Raw genomic sequence first — 11,686 nt, forward strand, 5'->3', positions numbered from 1 at the left:
TGGTAACTGTCAGGAGCTCTTTAAACTCATCGGAGCCACTGGCAGCAAGAAATTTGGTGTGAGTGAAACAATCTGTGAAGCTGATGGGATCCAAGTCAATGACATCTGTAGACGTCTCAGACGACAAGCAGAGTTTTTCGGGGAGCAGTCCAGCTGGTCTGACGCCTCGGAGAAACCGGTGATACTGTCCTGTCCTCTATGGCCACTGATGAGTGACCCAACTAACAAGATGGACATCTGTAAGGAGCTCCGTCTCTTTTAATGCCACAAGTCACCAAACCTAGATGACTTACTTCTGGGTCTTCAAAAGGATGACACGGATCTTCTAATTATGGAATCGACTGAGTTGCTTGCAAATGTTTGGCAAGTAAAAAGAGGGCTCACGTCACTAATGCAACAACTATCAGGGGACAAGTCAACTTCCGATCGTGACTGAGTTATGGGCTTCCATCATAATTGGCAGATTGTTCAAAACTCGGGAAACACTGACTCGCGAGAAGCAGGCTAGTTTTCGATCTGCTCGAGGATGTATTGACCATATCTTCACCCTCCGCTAAATGTTAGAACGCCGCCATGCTTATTGCAGGCGAACAACCATTGTGTTCTACCACATCAGGACCACTTTCGATCCATTGAACAACTGTTCTCTGGGATTGTCTGTCGAAGAAGGGTGCACCTGAGAAGCTTATTAACATCTTAAAGGCCCTACATACAAACAATTCAGAAAGAATGAAAAGATACAACCACCTCTCCATTGTGTATTCAAGCATTAGCGTTAGACAGGATTGCACAACCTCACCATTCCTTTCCAACTTCCCATCGATGACGTTTGGGAAGTACCCCTGATGGATGTAGGTAATGGTGGTGTGGTCGTAACCTGGAGAAAGACTTTTCGATCTTGAGTATGCGGATGATATGGTCTTGCTGTGCGATGATATCCAAGTCATGCAATCCGCACTGAATCAGTTGGCAATCAGTGTCCGTATGTACGGTATGTGCTTTGCACCTTCGAAGTGCAAAGTAATTTTACAAGACTGACAGGACCTTGATCCTGCACTCACTCTGGCTAGTGAACAGATGGAAGTAGTCGAGAAGTTCGTGTATCTGGGTAGCTGCATAAGTGCTGGTAGTGGCATGAGTGATGAAATCAATTCACGTATAGGGAAGGCCAGAACAGTTTATACCGATCTGGGCCATTTATGATGTTAGTGTAACTGTAAAGGGTCGGATCTATAATACGTCGATGAGAGCAGTTATGTTGTATAGTTGTGAAACCTAATCTCGAAGTTGAAGATATTAAGCGATCCTCTATGTTTGATCGTCATTATCTTCGAAGGGTCGCTGACATCCAGTGGCACACCATGTTAGTAGAGCAAAGGTTCAGCAACGTGTATTCGGACACAGCGATGATAGCTCACTTGGTGTGACCACCTCGAATCACTGACTTCGGTGACTTGAGCATGTGTTACGAATGTTGTCTCAGCAAATTCCACATCGTGTATATCTGCTGACGCCAGGACTGATTGAAGAATGCGAAGATGTGGTTGGTTTTTGACATAGTACTGGTGTATAAAAGAAAGCCGTACAGAACTGGCATCTGTTGTTTCCTCGCGACTCTGTTCGGAGCCCTAGAGACTATACGACACAGTGCTCAGAAAAGAAACCAGTAGCGATCATGCTGTAACTCTTACTTTCTTCATATACGTTAGAGGAACTTCCTTAATTGAATATTCTTTGTGGTTGTGTCTTTTTTAACTGAACTGCTTCTATTATTATTATTATTATTATTATTATTCCACCCTCATACTCTAATTTCTATTCACTGTTGTTCTTTATCATACTCATCGTTTCTCGATCTCTTCACAATCTCATATTTATTGTATGCCACATATATATTATGGTGCCTCTTAGTACCAGTCTTTATGTGTTTAAATAGATACATAAATAAAATAGAGATATAATATACTGTTACCTAGATACCAATTCGAAAATAGGTGATTGTGTCGAGAGATTATGACATAACTCTTATTTCAAATTTCCACTTCATGAGATAACCTTAGCTATGTCTGAGGTTTCGACGCGTGACTAGTCCGCTCATGTCGGTAAGAACTTATTGAACTCTAATAATATAGTCAATTCATTCATTGACCAGACGCGTGGGTAAGAGCAATACTTAAGATGTTCGGAATAATGATAATACCCGGTTTCCCAAACTGAAGCAGGTAGGTGGGTTTCCAAATGTGGGACTTAGTGGTTGAAAGTTGAACGCCTTTACTATTAAACCACCACTCAACAGAACGAAATACAATTGTAATCTGAGTTGACATCTATGGGAATCCTATTCATATTTTGCGTTACTTCAGATAACGTATCCTAATACACCATAACAACGCCTATAGTCCCTTCGGGGGCTACTGCCGGTCCCAAGCCCGGATAAAGGAGGAGGGTTTGGCATGGGGTTAGCGACCCCATCCCGTAGAAAACTAACTCGCTAGAAAGACGCTAACCAGGAAAAAAAGTATTCAAACCAATTAAATTCAGCTCTGGAAGTTAGAAGGTCTTCATTTGGAAGAGTTATGACGCCTCATGGTGGATGCCGAGTTCATTCGGGAGTCACGAAGCTGATGCCCCCTCTGACAATATGAGCAATCATTTGTCTAAGGACATGAAATGCTCGTACTATGTGGGAGACCGGCAGAGTCTTCCAAATGGCTGCAGAAATGAGAAGACAAAACCTGTAGGTGCTTGAAATCAGAGAAACACGTTGGACGCAGGTTGGACAACGATGATCTTCAGAGGGGCTTCTGTTATACTCTAGCCATGAAGAAGAGAATTCTCCACATACACAAGGAGTTGCATTGATGCCATCCAAACAAGCACAAAATGCACTTATAGGATGGGAACCTCATGAACCCAGGATCATCAAATCCTCCTTCAAAACAAAGAAGCAGAGCATTGCCATGAACTTTATGCAATGTTATGCGCCTACCAACGACTACAATAAAGACGTTAAAGACCAATTCTGCAATAGGCTGTAGTCAGTCGTCAAGGACCTGACCATTTTGATGGGAGATTTAAACGCCAAGGTTGGAATGGACAACACCGGATATGAAGACGTCATGGGACGACATGGAGTGGGAGAAAGGAACGAAAATGATGAGATTTGCAAGGCTATGTGCCTGCAATAAACTGGTCATATGCGGCATTATATTCCCACACAAGTACATACACAAAACCACATAGACTTCACCGGATGATACTACACAGAACCAAATTGACCATATCTGCATCAACAAAAAGTTCAGGAGGACGATGGAGAATGTGAAAATCAGGAGCGGAGCTGATATAGCATCAGATCATCACTTGCTGGTCGCCAAGATGAAACTGAAACTGAAGAAGCATCGGACAACGGGGCGGACAACATCACAAAAGATTAATACAGTTTTTCTTCGGGATACTGATAAAATCAACAAATTCAAGATAGCCCTCAACAACGGGTTCTAGGCGTTTTATGAGCCACTCACTGGAAACGGAAAAACCATGGAGAGCAACTGGAAAGGGATAAAATAGGCAATCATTTCAACATGTCAGGAGGTTCTAAGCAATAAAAATCACCACCACAAGGAATGGATCATTGTTGGTACACTGGATAAGATTTGAGAAAGGAGGAATAAGAAGGCATCAATTAATACCAGCTGAAGAAGAGCAGAAAAAGCCAAGGCACAAGCCGAATACACAGAAGTAAACAAGCAAGTGAAGAGGAGCACCAGAACCAACAGACGTAAATATGTGGAAGATTTATCAATGACGTCGGAAAAGGCTGCACGAGAAGAAAACATGAGACAACTGTATGATACAACAAAGAAACTTGCTGGAAATTACCGTAAGCCAGAAAGATCAATGAAAAGCAAGGAAGGTAAGGTAATCACCAACATTGAAGAACAACGAAGCAAGTGGGTAGAACATTTCAAAGAACTCTTGAATCGACCAGCTCCACTGAATTCACCCAACATCGAAGTATCACCCACGGACCTCCCGATTGATGTCGGCCTGCCAACCATTGAAGAGGTCAGCATAGCCATCAGACAAACCAAGAGTGGCAAAGTAGCGGGACCAGACAACGTTCCAGCAGAGGCAGTGAAAACAGATTTAGCAGCAACTGCAAAGATATTCCACATTCTCTTCAGTAAGATTTGGGATGAAGAAAAAGTACCAACAGCCTGGAAAAAAGATTTCTGATCAAAATACCAAAGAAAGGAGATCTCAGCAAGTGTGATCGGATCGGCAAAGCAAGAGCAGCATATTTACAACTGAGGAACATCTGGGACTCAAAACAATTGTCAACCAACACCAAGATCAGAATTTTCAATGCAAATGTCAATACAGTTCTACTGTATGGGGCGGAAACCTGGAGGACTGCGAAAACTATCATCCAGAAGATACAAGTGTTTATTAACAGTTGTCTACACAAAATACTTCGAATCCGTTGGCCCCACACTATCAGCAACAAGTTACTGTGGGAGAGAACAAACCAGATTCCATCCAAAGGAGGAAGAAATCAGGAAGAAGCGCTGGAAGTAGATAGGACACATTGAGGAAAGCACCCAACTGCATCACAAGGCAAGTCCCCACATGGAATCCCGAAGGTTAAAGGAGGAGAGGAAGACCAAAGAACACATTACGCCGAGAAATGAAGACAAACATGAGAAAAATGAACACAAACTGTATAGAACTAGAAAGGAAGGCTCAGGACAGTGTGGGTTGGATAATTTTGTTTATTTATTTACTTTAACACATAAATATTGATACAAGGGGCACCAGATGCATATGCGCTACACAAATCTCATTTGATTTATATGAGGGCTGTGATACTGCCCAGGTGCCCAAACCGAAGCAGGTGGTTTTCTTAGGGGGCCACACCCGGAGCCTTTGACCTAAAGGTCTATACCACAAGGAAGTGGGGCATCGTGAGGAGATGCAGTCCTCATGGTAGCCGGTAGGTCTGCGGCGTATGCTCCATTGGGAGTAACAGACATATGTAAGTAATATTCCTCAACAAACTTTTCCCATCAGTTAAATAATTTCTACATGAGTAGTAAATACCTTAATAGCTATTGTTTTAGGGATCCTATTTGTAATGGTACCGGAATTCTCGTAACGTCGATATATGCGTTCATTGTACTCGTAGCATATTCATTTAGTCATAAGTAGTCCAGAAACATGGACGTCATAGAGTGATCTGCAATCGTTCGGATCCGCATACGACTCACGTTTTTTTCTACTCAACACGAAGTCTCAAGCGCTAGCTCCTATAAATTGAGAGGTAGAATATTTTCATGGGTTTATAAATTGAATTTGTCATCTATAGTCGGTATATATCTGTCTAATTTGTTTATCACGTCGATTCAGCTCTAGTTACTGTCTTGCCAGTTGTCTATACTGAAGATTTGTAGGTATCGTTTAAGCTTCTGTCATTTTATTTTACTTTGCTTCTCTAAATTTTGTTATGAATCAGTTTTCTGATGGATACATACTTTACATGTTACTTAAAACATCCTAGACATCTTTCTTTCTCTATACCAGTAGCTCAGGTTGCTCCAGGGTAATAAGGAAAATTTATGAATCGTGAAAGCGACTAAGTAGCTTTTTCACTCTAAAGAAAGATATGAAATTCCATCTGCCGTTCACACTTTGACCAAGCTCAGCATTGAAAATCTCACTGCTCTTAAGGCATGATACCTCGTCTAAAAAAATATGTTAAAGACTTGCTATTCTGTTGCTCTTCCGAACAAGCCTGGCTTCTGTGAAGTACAGTGTTATAATTTGTATTTTTACTATATAAACGACCCAGCGATTCCTATTGCTTAGTATTCTTACACGATGACACTCGACAAGATCCCCAAATCAGAACACGTTGAACAGGAAAGAAATTGTATTCAAAATAATAATAATAAGTGAACAGCAATCAGCAATCAATAGTTTAAATATCGTTCATATATTTATAGTATATGCATAAGAAGCTTATAGATTTTTCTGCAATAATATGCCCGGGCTGATCGGTTTAAAATTAACCAATCAGCGCGCAGCAACACCATCATGCATAAAACATGCTTAATCCAATCTATATCCCACTAACACCTCCCCCTTGAGCAGATTCGTAGGACCTGGTGTTAGGGTCCAACTGCAACCACTTTACTGGTTTGCGCTTTCGGTTAGTCCATCTTCTAGGTAATAAGGACGTTGTATCACCCTTCGTTTGCACCTTGACTGTCCTGTCTGTTTCAGGTGTTTTGATCTCAAAGGTGTCTAGCAGAACATCAAGAGGTAATCTATGCTGAGTTTCGTTGTTGGAAATCGAGGTTGATTTCAGTTGGTTAGCATGACGCACCCAGATTTCTGAACCAACGGACACCTCGTAAACCACATTTCCTTTCTTTTGAACGATCCGACCAGCTATCCATGTAGGATGTTTTCCTCGATAGTCCATAACAAGTACCTTTTGACCCACACTGAACAATCGTCTTTGTGCCCTATGGTGTCGATTAAACTGCTTCTCCATCGATAAGTTTCGTTGGGGCTCACGAGCTTGCGTCGGACGGATGCTGTCAAAATGTGTACGTATTTTTCTGCCAAGTAACGCTTCCGCTGGGGAGACTCCATTCGTTGTCTGAGGGTTCTGTGTCGAACGGTAGATAAACAAGAACCTCTCTAAGATCTCTTCGGTGTCCCCCTCCCCTCTTGATTTTTTTAGAGCATTTTTGAACGTACCAACAAAACGTTCTACCTGGCCATTCGATTGCGGATGGAATGGAGGTGTTCGGATGTGCCTGATTCCGTTCTGCTGACAAAATTCTGAAAAGTCTTTTCTGACTTCATCTGACGACACTGGAGTGTTTCGAATTACCGCTGCTGCTACACTCCGTATTTCTGGAACCTTTTTACCTGTCTTTTTTGCATATGAGGTGGTGTCTAATGATGGACACGACACGTTACACACGCTGTTAATGGGTATATCCATTAATCCAAGCTTTTCTAACATATCTAGACCAAGTAGATCAAGGTTTGGTCGTTCTGATAGATAGCATACTCCTTTACAGCTATTTCCATTGAAGGAAAATTCACATTGTAATTCACCAACTAGCTTCAGTACACCTCCAGATACGTTTTTAGCCGTTTTCTTGGATGGCTTCATTGGCGGTTTTCCCAGCAAGTTATAAGTCTCTCTAGACACTAGAGTAATATCGGATGCTGTGTCAATTTGAAGACGAACCGCTATACCATTAATCTGGATCGTAACATACTTTCTCCGAATGTCATAGTCTGTTTGAAAGGCTGCTACCAGAGAAAGTGATTTAGATTCGGCTGACTTTATGTGTCGAGGACGTTTGTGCTTCTGCTTAGGCTGGGACGTACGATTTGGAGGACAATGACCTTCTTTATGCCCACGTTTGTTACACATCTGACATTTATGTTTCTTGAATGGGCAGAATCGTACATAATGCCAATCACCACATAACCAACATGCAGTCGTTGGTTTGCTACCACTTGTTTTCGGTTTCTGAACATTTAACCTCGTAATATCATTGACACTACTGCAGGTTAAATTAGGATTTACCTGTTCAATCAACTGATTGTCGTGTCTGATGTTCTGTAGCCGCTTACGCTCATCTGTTAACGTTCTGAGTGTGATGTTAGGATCTTGATCCAAACGAGTTAGAAGTCTGGTTCTAATCTCAGCATCTTGTGGTGACTGGAGAGCTTTGATGAATATAAGGCATTTAAATTGATCTTCTGTCAACGAGCGTAACTTGAACTTTTCACATTCTCTGTTGACGATGTCTGCTAGAACACCATATTCATCGGCTTCTCGTTTCACCAAATTAAGACACTGGTAGCGAATACTAAACAATGAGGAAGATTCACTGAATATTTCTGACAGCTGAGATACTGTCTCCTCGAAACTGAGCTCTCGAGGTAACTTTGGTAATATATGATCAGCATAGCGTGCATGTTCATGACTTCCCAACTTGCGCATCAACAGTCGAGTCTTCCATGCGTCGTCTTGATTACAGAACTCTATTCTAAATGTGTCTTCCCAACGCTTGAACCATGTGAGAAATGTATTGCCACATTCGGGGTCATAATAGAATTCTGGGATGCTGCTGGCAACTGCATCACAAGAAGAAGTACTTGTAGTAGCATGTGAACTCGAGTAGTGTATGTTAAGCTGTTGCGTCAAAGTTTCTAACAGGCGCATTTGTGCGTCAAGTTGTGCTTGCTGTTGCTGTAGTATTCGGCTGAGCTGGTCATCTGATATAGGCATATTGAATGAATTTTCCTTTTTCCTCGTCGCCACTGTTATATTTGTATTTTTACTATATAAACGACCCAGCGATTCCTATTGCTTAGTATTCTTACACGATGACACTCGACAAGATCCCCAAATCAGAACACGTTGAACAGGAAAGAAATTGTATTCAAAATAATAATAATAAGTGAACAGCAATCAGCAATCAATAGTTTAAATATCGTTCATATATTTATAGTATATGCATAAGAAGCTTATAGATTTTTCTGCAATAATATGCCCGGGCTGATCGGTTTAAAATTAACCAATCAGCGCGCAGCAACACCATCATGCATAAAACATGCTCAATCCAATCTATATCCCACTAACATACAGTATTAGTTTTCACTAATTTTTTCGGCGTGCTTTATTTGTTTAATCAAAACTTTTCTGTTTTATTCCTTAACGATAGGCAAATGGTACGATTGTTGGCTTTCCACATGCAAAGCCATATACAAAAGATTCTCTTCTTTTCGAGGAATGTGATATTCTTATTCCTGCGGCAAATGAAAAACAAATCCATAGTGGCAACGCAGATAAGATCAGAGCAAAACTAATCGGGGAGGGTGCGAATGGTCCCACTACACCAAAAGCCGATAAAGTTAGTTTTCTGAGAGCTTATTTATTGTTTCATAAACAAACTTCTGTCTAGGTACAGAATTAATTATTTGCCAACTACTTCACTAAACATTACGTTCATATTTCATGAGTTTTTTTCTTAAGTTCATAAATTACATGTTCGCCATCCTACAAATCACAGTTAGCTAGTCCACCGTATTCACTAAGTCTTTTATACACTTCGTTTGTTAGTTTTTGAATTTCTTGGTTAGCAGAATGCCAAATCATAGATTTAAGTTCAGTTCAACTGTAGATATTTCGTATTTAATTCCATTCCAGATACTGCGAGAGAAGAATAAGTTGGTTATTCCAGATTTGTATCTGAATGCTGGTGGTGTTACTGTGTCGTATTTTGAATGGCTTAAAAATTTAAATCACGTGAGCTATGGTCGACTAACCTTTAAGTACGAACGAGATTCCAACTATCAGTTACTAAGTAAGTTATTTCACCTTCATAGATAATCGAAAACACAAGTATTATTTTTAAAGTATATTTTACTTTAAGTAGCTATTAAAAGGAGTAATATGGTCTTTTTATGTCGTAATCCACTATGAATTAATACTTCTGGTACCTAATTCTGATTGGTTTGCCGTCCAGTATGTATTTTACTTCAATCGCGGTGCTTCTGATAAATGACTTTTTCGTGAATTCATGACACGAAAATAAAACCGACAAGTTGCTTTAGTATTTTCAGTTTTTAGTTAGCAGCGAAACTTACTATAACACATGTGAAATTACAAATTCACCGTACAAATGGTAGATAGTATGTTTAAATTATTGATGGAACCCACTAGTCAGTATTAGTATATTTTCATACTCATTTATTTTTGGTCATGCCAGCTCTTAATATCATACTCATAGCTCATTCATGGCAGAGTTCCTCGCGAATTATGTTTAGATATAACATGTATGGCAAATTCTATATAAGCTCCCGACCAGTTTTTATTTTTCGGGTGTAGAGAATGTCATTCCTAGTAAACCATGATATCATGTCTATTGAAGAGTATGTATACGGTTGCACTGGGAGTGCAATTTTCGTGTTGATGGTTTTTATCCTTTATATTCCCAAGTTGCTCTATGTAAAGGAATTTGGGTAAATGTCTTGTAGACTTCTAAAATGCCTCATTTGAAGCGAGTCTATAAATGCATTTGTTCATTATGAATCAAATCTTCAATTTGAAACTCATTTGGTCACATCTTTTTACCTCCTATTGGGGGAGTTAAAGCGTAAATAAAGTCTTTGTAAGTCTATATTCCATATGAAATATGACATATCTTCAATTCATTAACCACTGAGTAGTGGCCGATGTCATATTTGTCTATCCTCTTGGTGCTGATCTCTAACCTTATCGATCAGTCGGTTAGCTGCGAATTGTGGACCGATGATCTACTTCCAGGGCGCAACTAGGATGTTAGGCTCAACGTTCTGAGAAACAGCTTAACCGTCCATTATTCAGCAGCAACCTATGGCAGACCAGCACAATACCCCGTGAACTCAAGTCAGATTAAGCAAACTGACAAACAGGAAACAGAATTCGATGATGAGTTTTAATTATCGCTAAATAATAATATCCAAACCAACTAAGGTTTTATCTAGTTTATGAATGAAAAGTAATCTTACATACTGGTTTTAATAATTGGTTGTTAATGTTCCTAAGGTAAAACTAAAACCACCCACTTGGCAGCAACAGTTTAAATCTTTTGGTTCTGTCTCTGATATCCATTTGGTGCCTGCCAGCTCATCAAAAACTATATAAAAACAGTAGTCATAAATGAAAGCATCAGTTTAAGTTACTGCGTTTTACAATGTCACAGAAAATCAGAAAAGATAAGAGAAATATTCAATCAAAAAATAGGAGGGGTAAACTGACGTGGAAAAAATAGGTTTCGAATTGTGAAAGGCTTAATATTTGAATGTCTGGAATAGCTAACTAGATTTAAAATTGAATCATTTTTTTGAAACTTGGAATCGTATGCATGCTAGTTTCATATTTGGGACTGGAATTCTAGGTGCCTCAAGCTGTAGCTGATAGCTGTTGTCATACTTTAAATGTTAATCGAATTCTTTGCTCACTGTTGTTCATTCTAGTGTGATCAGTAAAAATAAATTAACGTTTAACTCTTTCACTTCACATTTTTATCAAGAGTTAGATTTATTTACCTTGTTTTTTAAATGACAGATAGTGTACAACAGTCTTTAGAGAAGAAGTTTGCTGACAGAATACCGATAACACCATCCGAAGATTTTCAGCTTCGCATTGCGGTAATTTGATGTTTTTGGTCCCCTGCTTTTGTTATGTCATCAAAAGTAAAATTATTTGGAAAGTATACCATCTTGTTGTTACACCATCTATTGTATATGAATTCTTCCTGAAAATTATATCCATATAAATCATAGCCTGTTAAAGTATTGGTATCAGTTCCAGCTTATATAAATAATCTATATGTAACTTCACTACTCATAGATTTACTTGAATTATGTTAAATTTGGTTTGTTGAACACTGTTGTTTAGTGTTCAGCGTAATGCAATGGTCCATACTTATTCGGTGATGGATTCTTGTCTCACTAATATGGAGAATTACTACAACCATAATGAAAACAGTACAAGTATTTGTAAACAATTGTCTACTCAATATTCTCAGTTTCCGTTGACAGGATACCATCAGCGATAGCCTACTGTGCGAGAGAACGAACCAACTTCCAGCTGAGGAGGGAATCG

At 39.6% G+C, this 11,686-nt stretch overlaps 1 protein-coding gene across 1 annotated transcript in view; it reads left to right on the forward strand.

Annotated features, from left to right (window-relative positions):
• Smp_093820 (glutamate dehydrogenase, putative) overlaps positions 1–11,238 on the forward strand; it is a gene marked incomplete at its 3' end in the record, with an annotated part of 15,380 nt that extends 4,142 nt beyond the window's left edge. Inside the window, exons 6-8 of the mRNA XM_018789153.1 lie at positions 8,760–8,948; positions 9,245–9,401; positions 11,147–11,238. Coding sequence (XP_018646468.1) covers positions 8,760–8,948; positions 9,245–9,401; positions 11,147–11,238 — 438 coding nt within the window. The remainder of the gene's footprint in view (positions 1–8,759; positions 8,949–9,244; positions 9,402–11,146) is intronic.
• Positions 11,239–11,686: the final 448 nt, after the last annotated feature.

This window comes from Schistosoma mansoni (genome assembly GCF_000237925.1).
Source record: "Schistosoma mansoni, WGS project CABG00000000 data, supercontig 0136, strain Puerto Rico, whole genome shotgun sequence".
Lineage (NCBI taxonomy): Eukaryota > Metazoa > Platyhelminthes > Trematoda > Strigeidida > Schistosomatidae > Schistosoma > Schistosoma mansoni.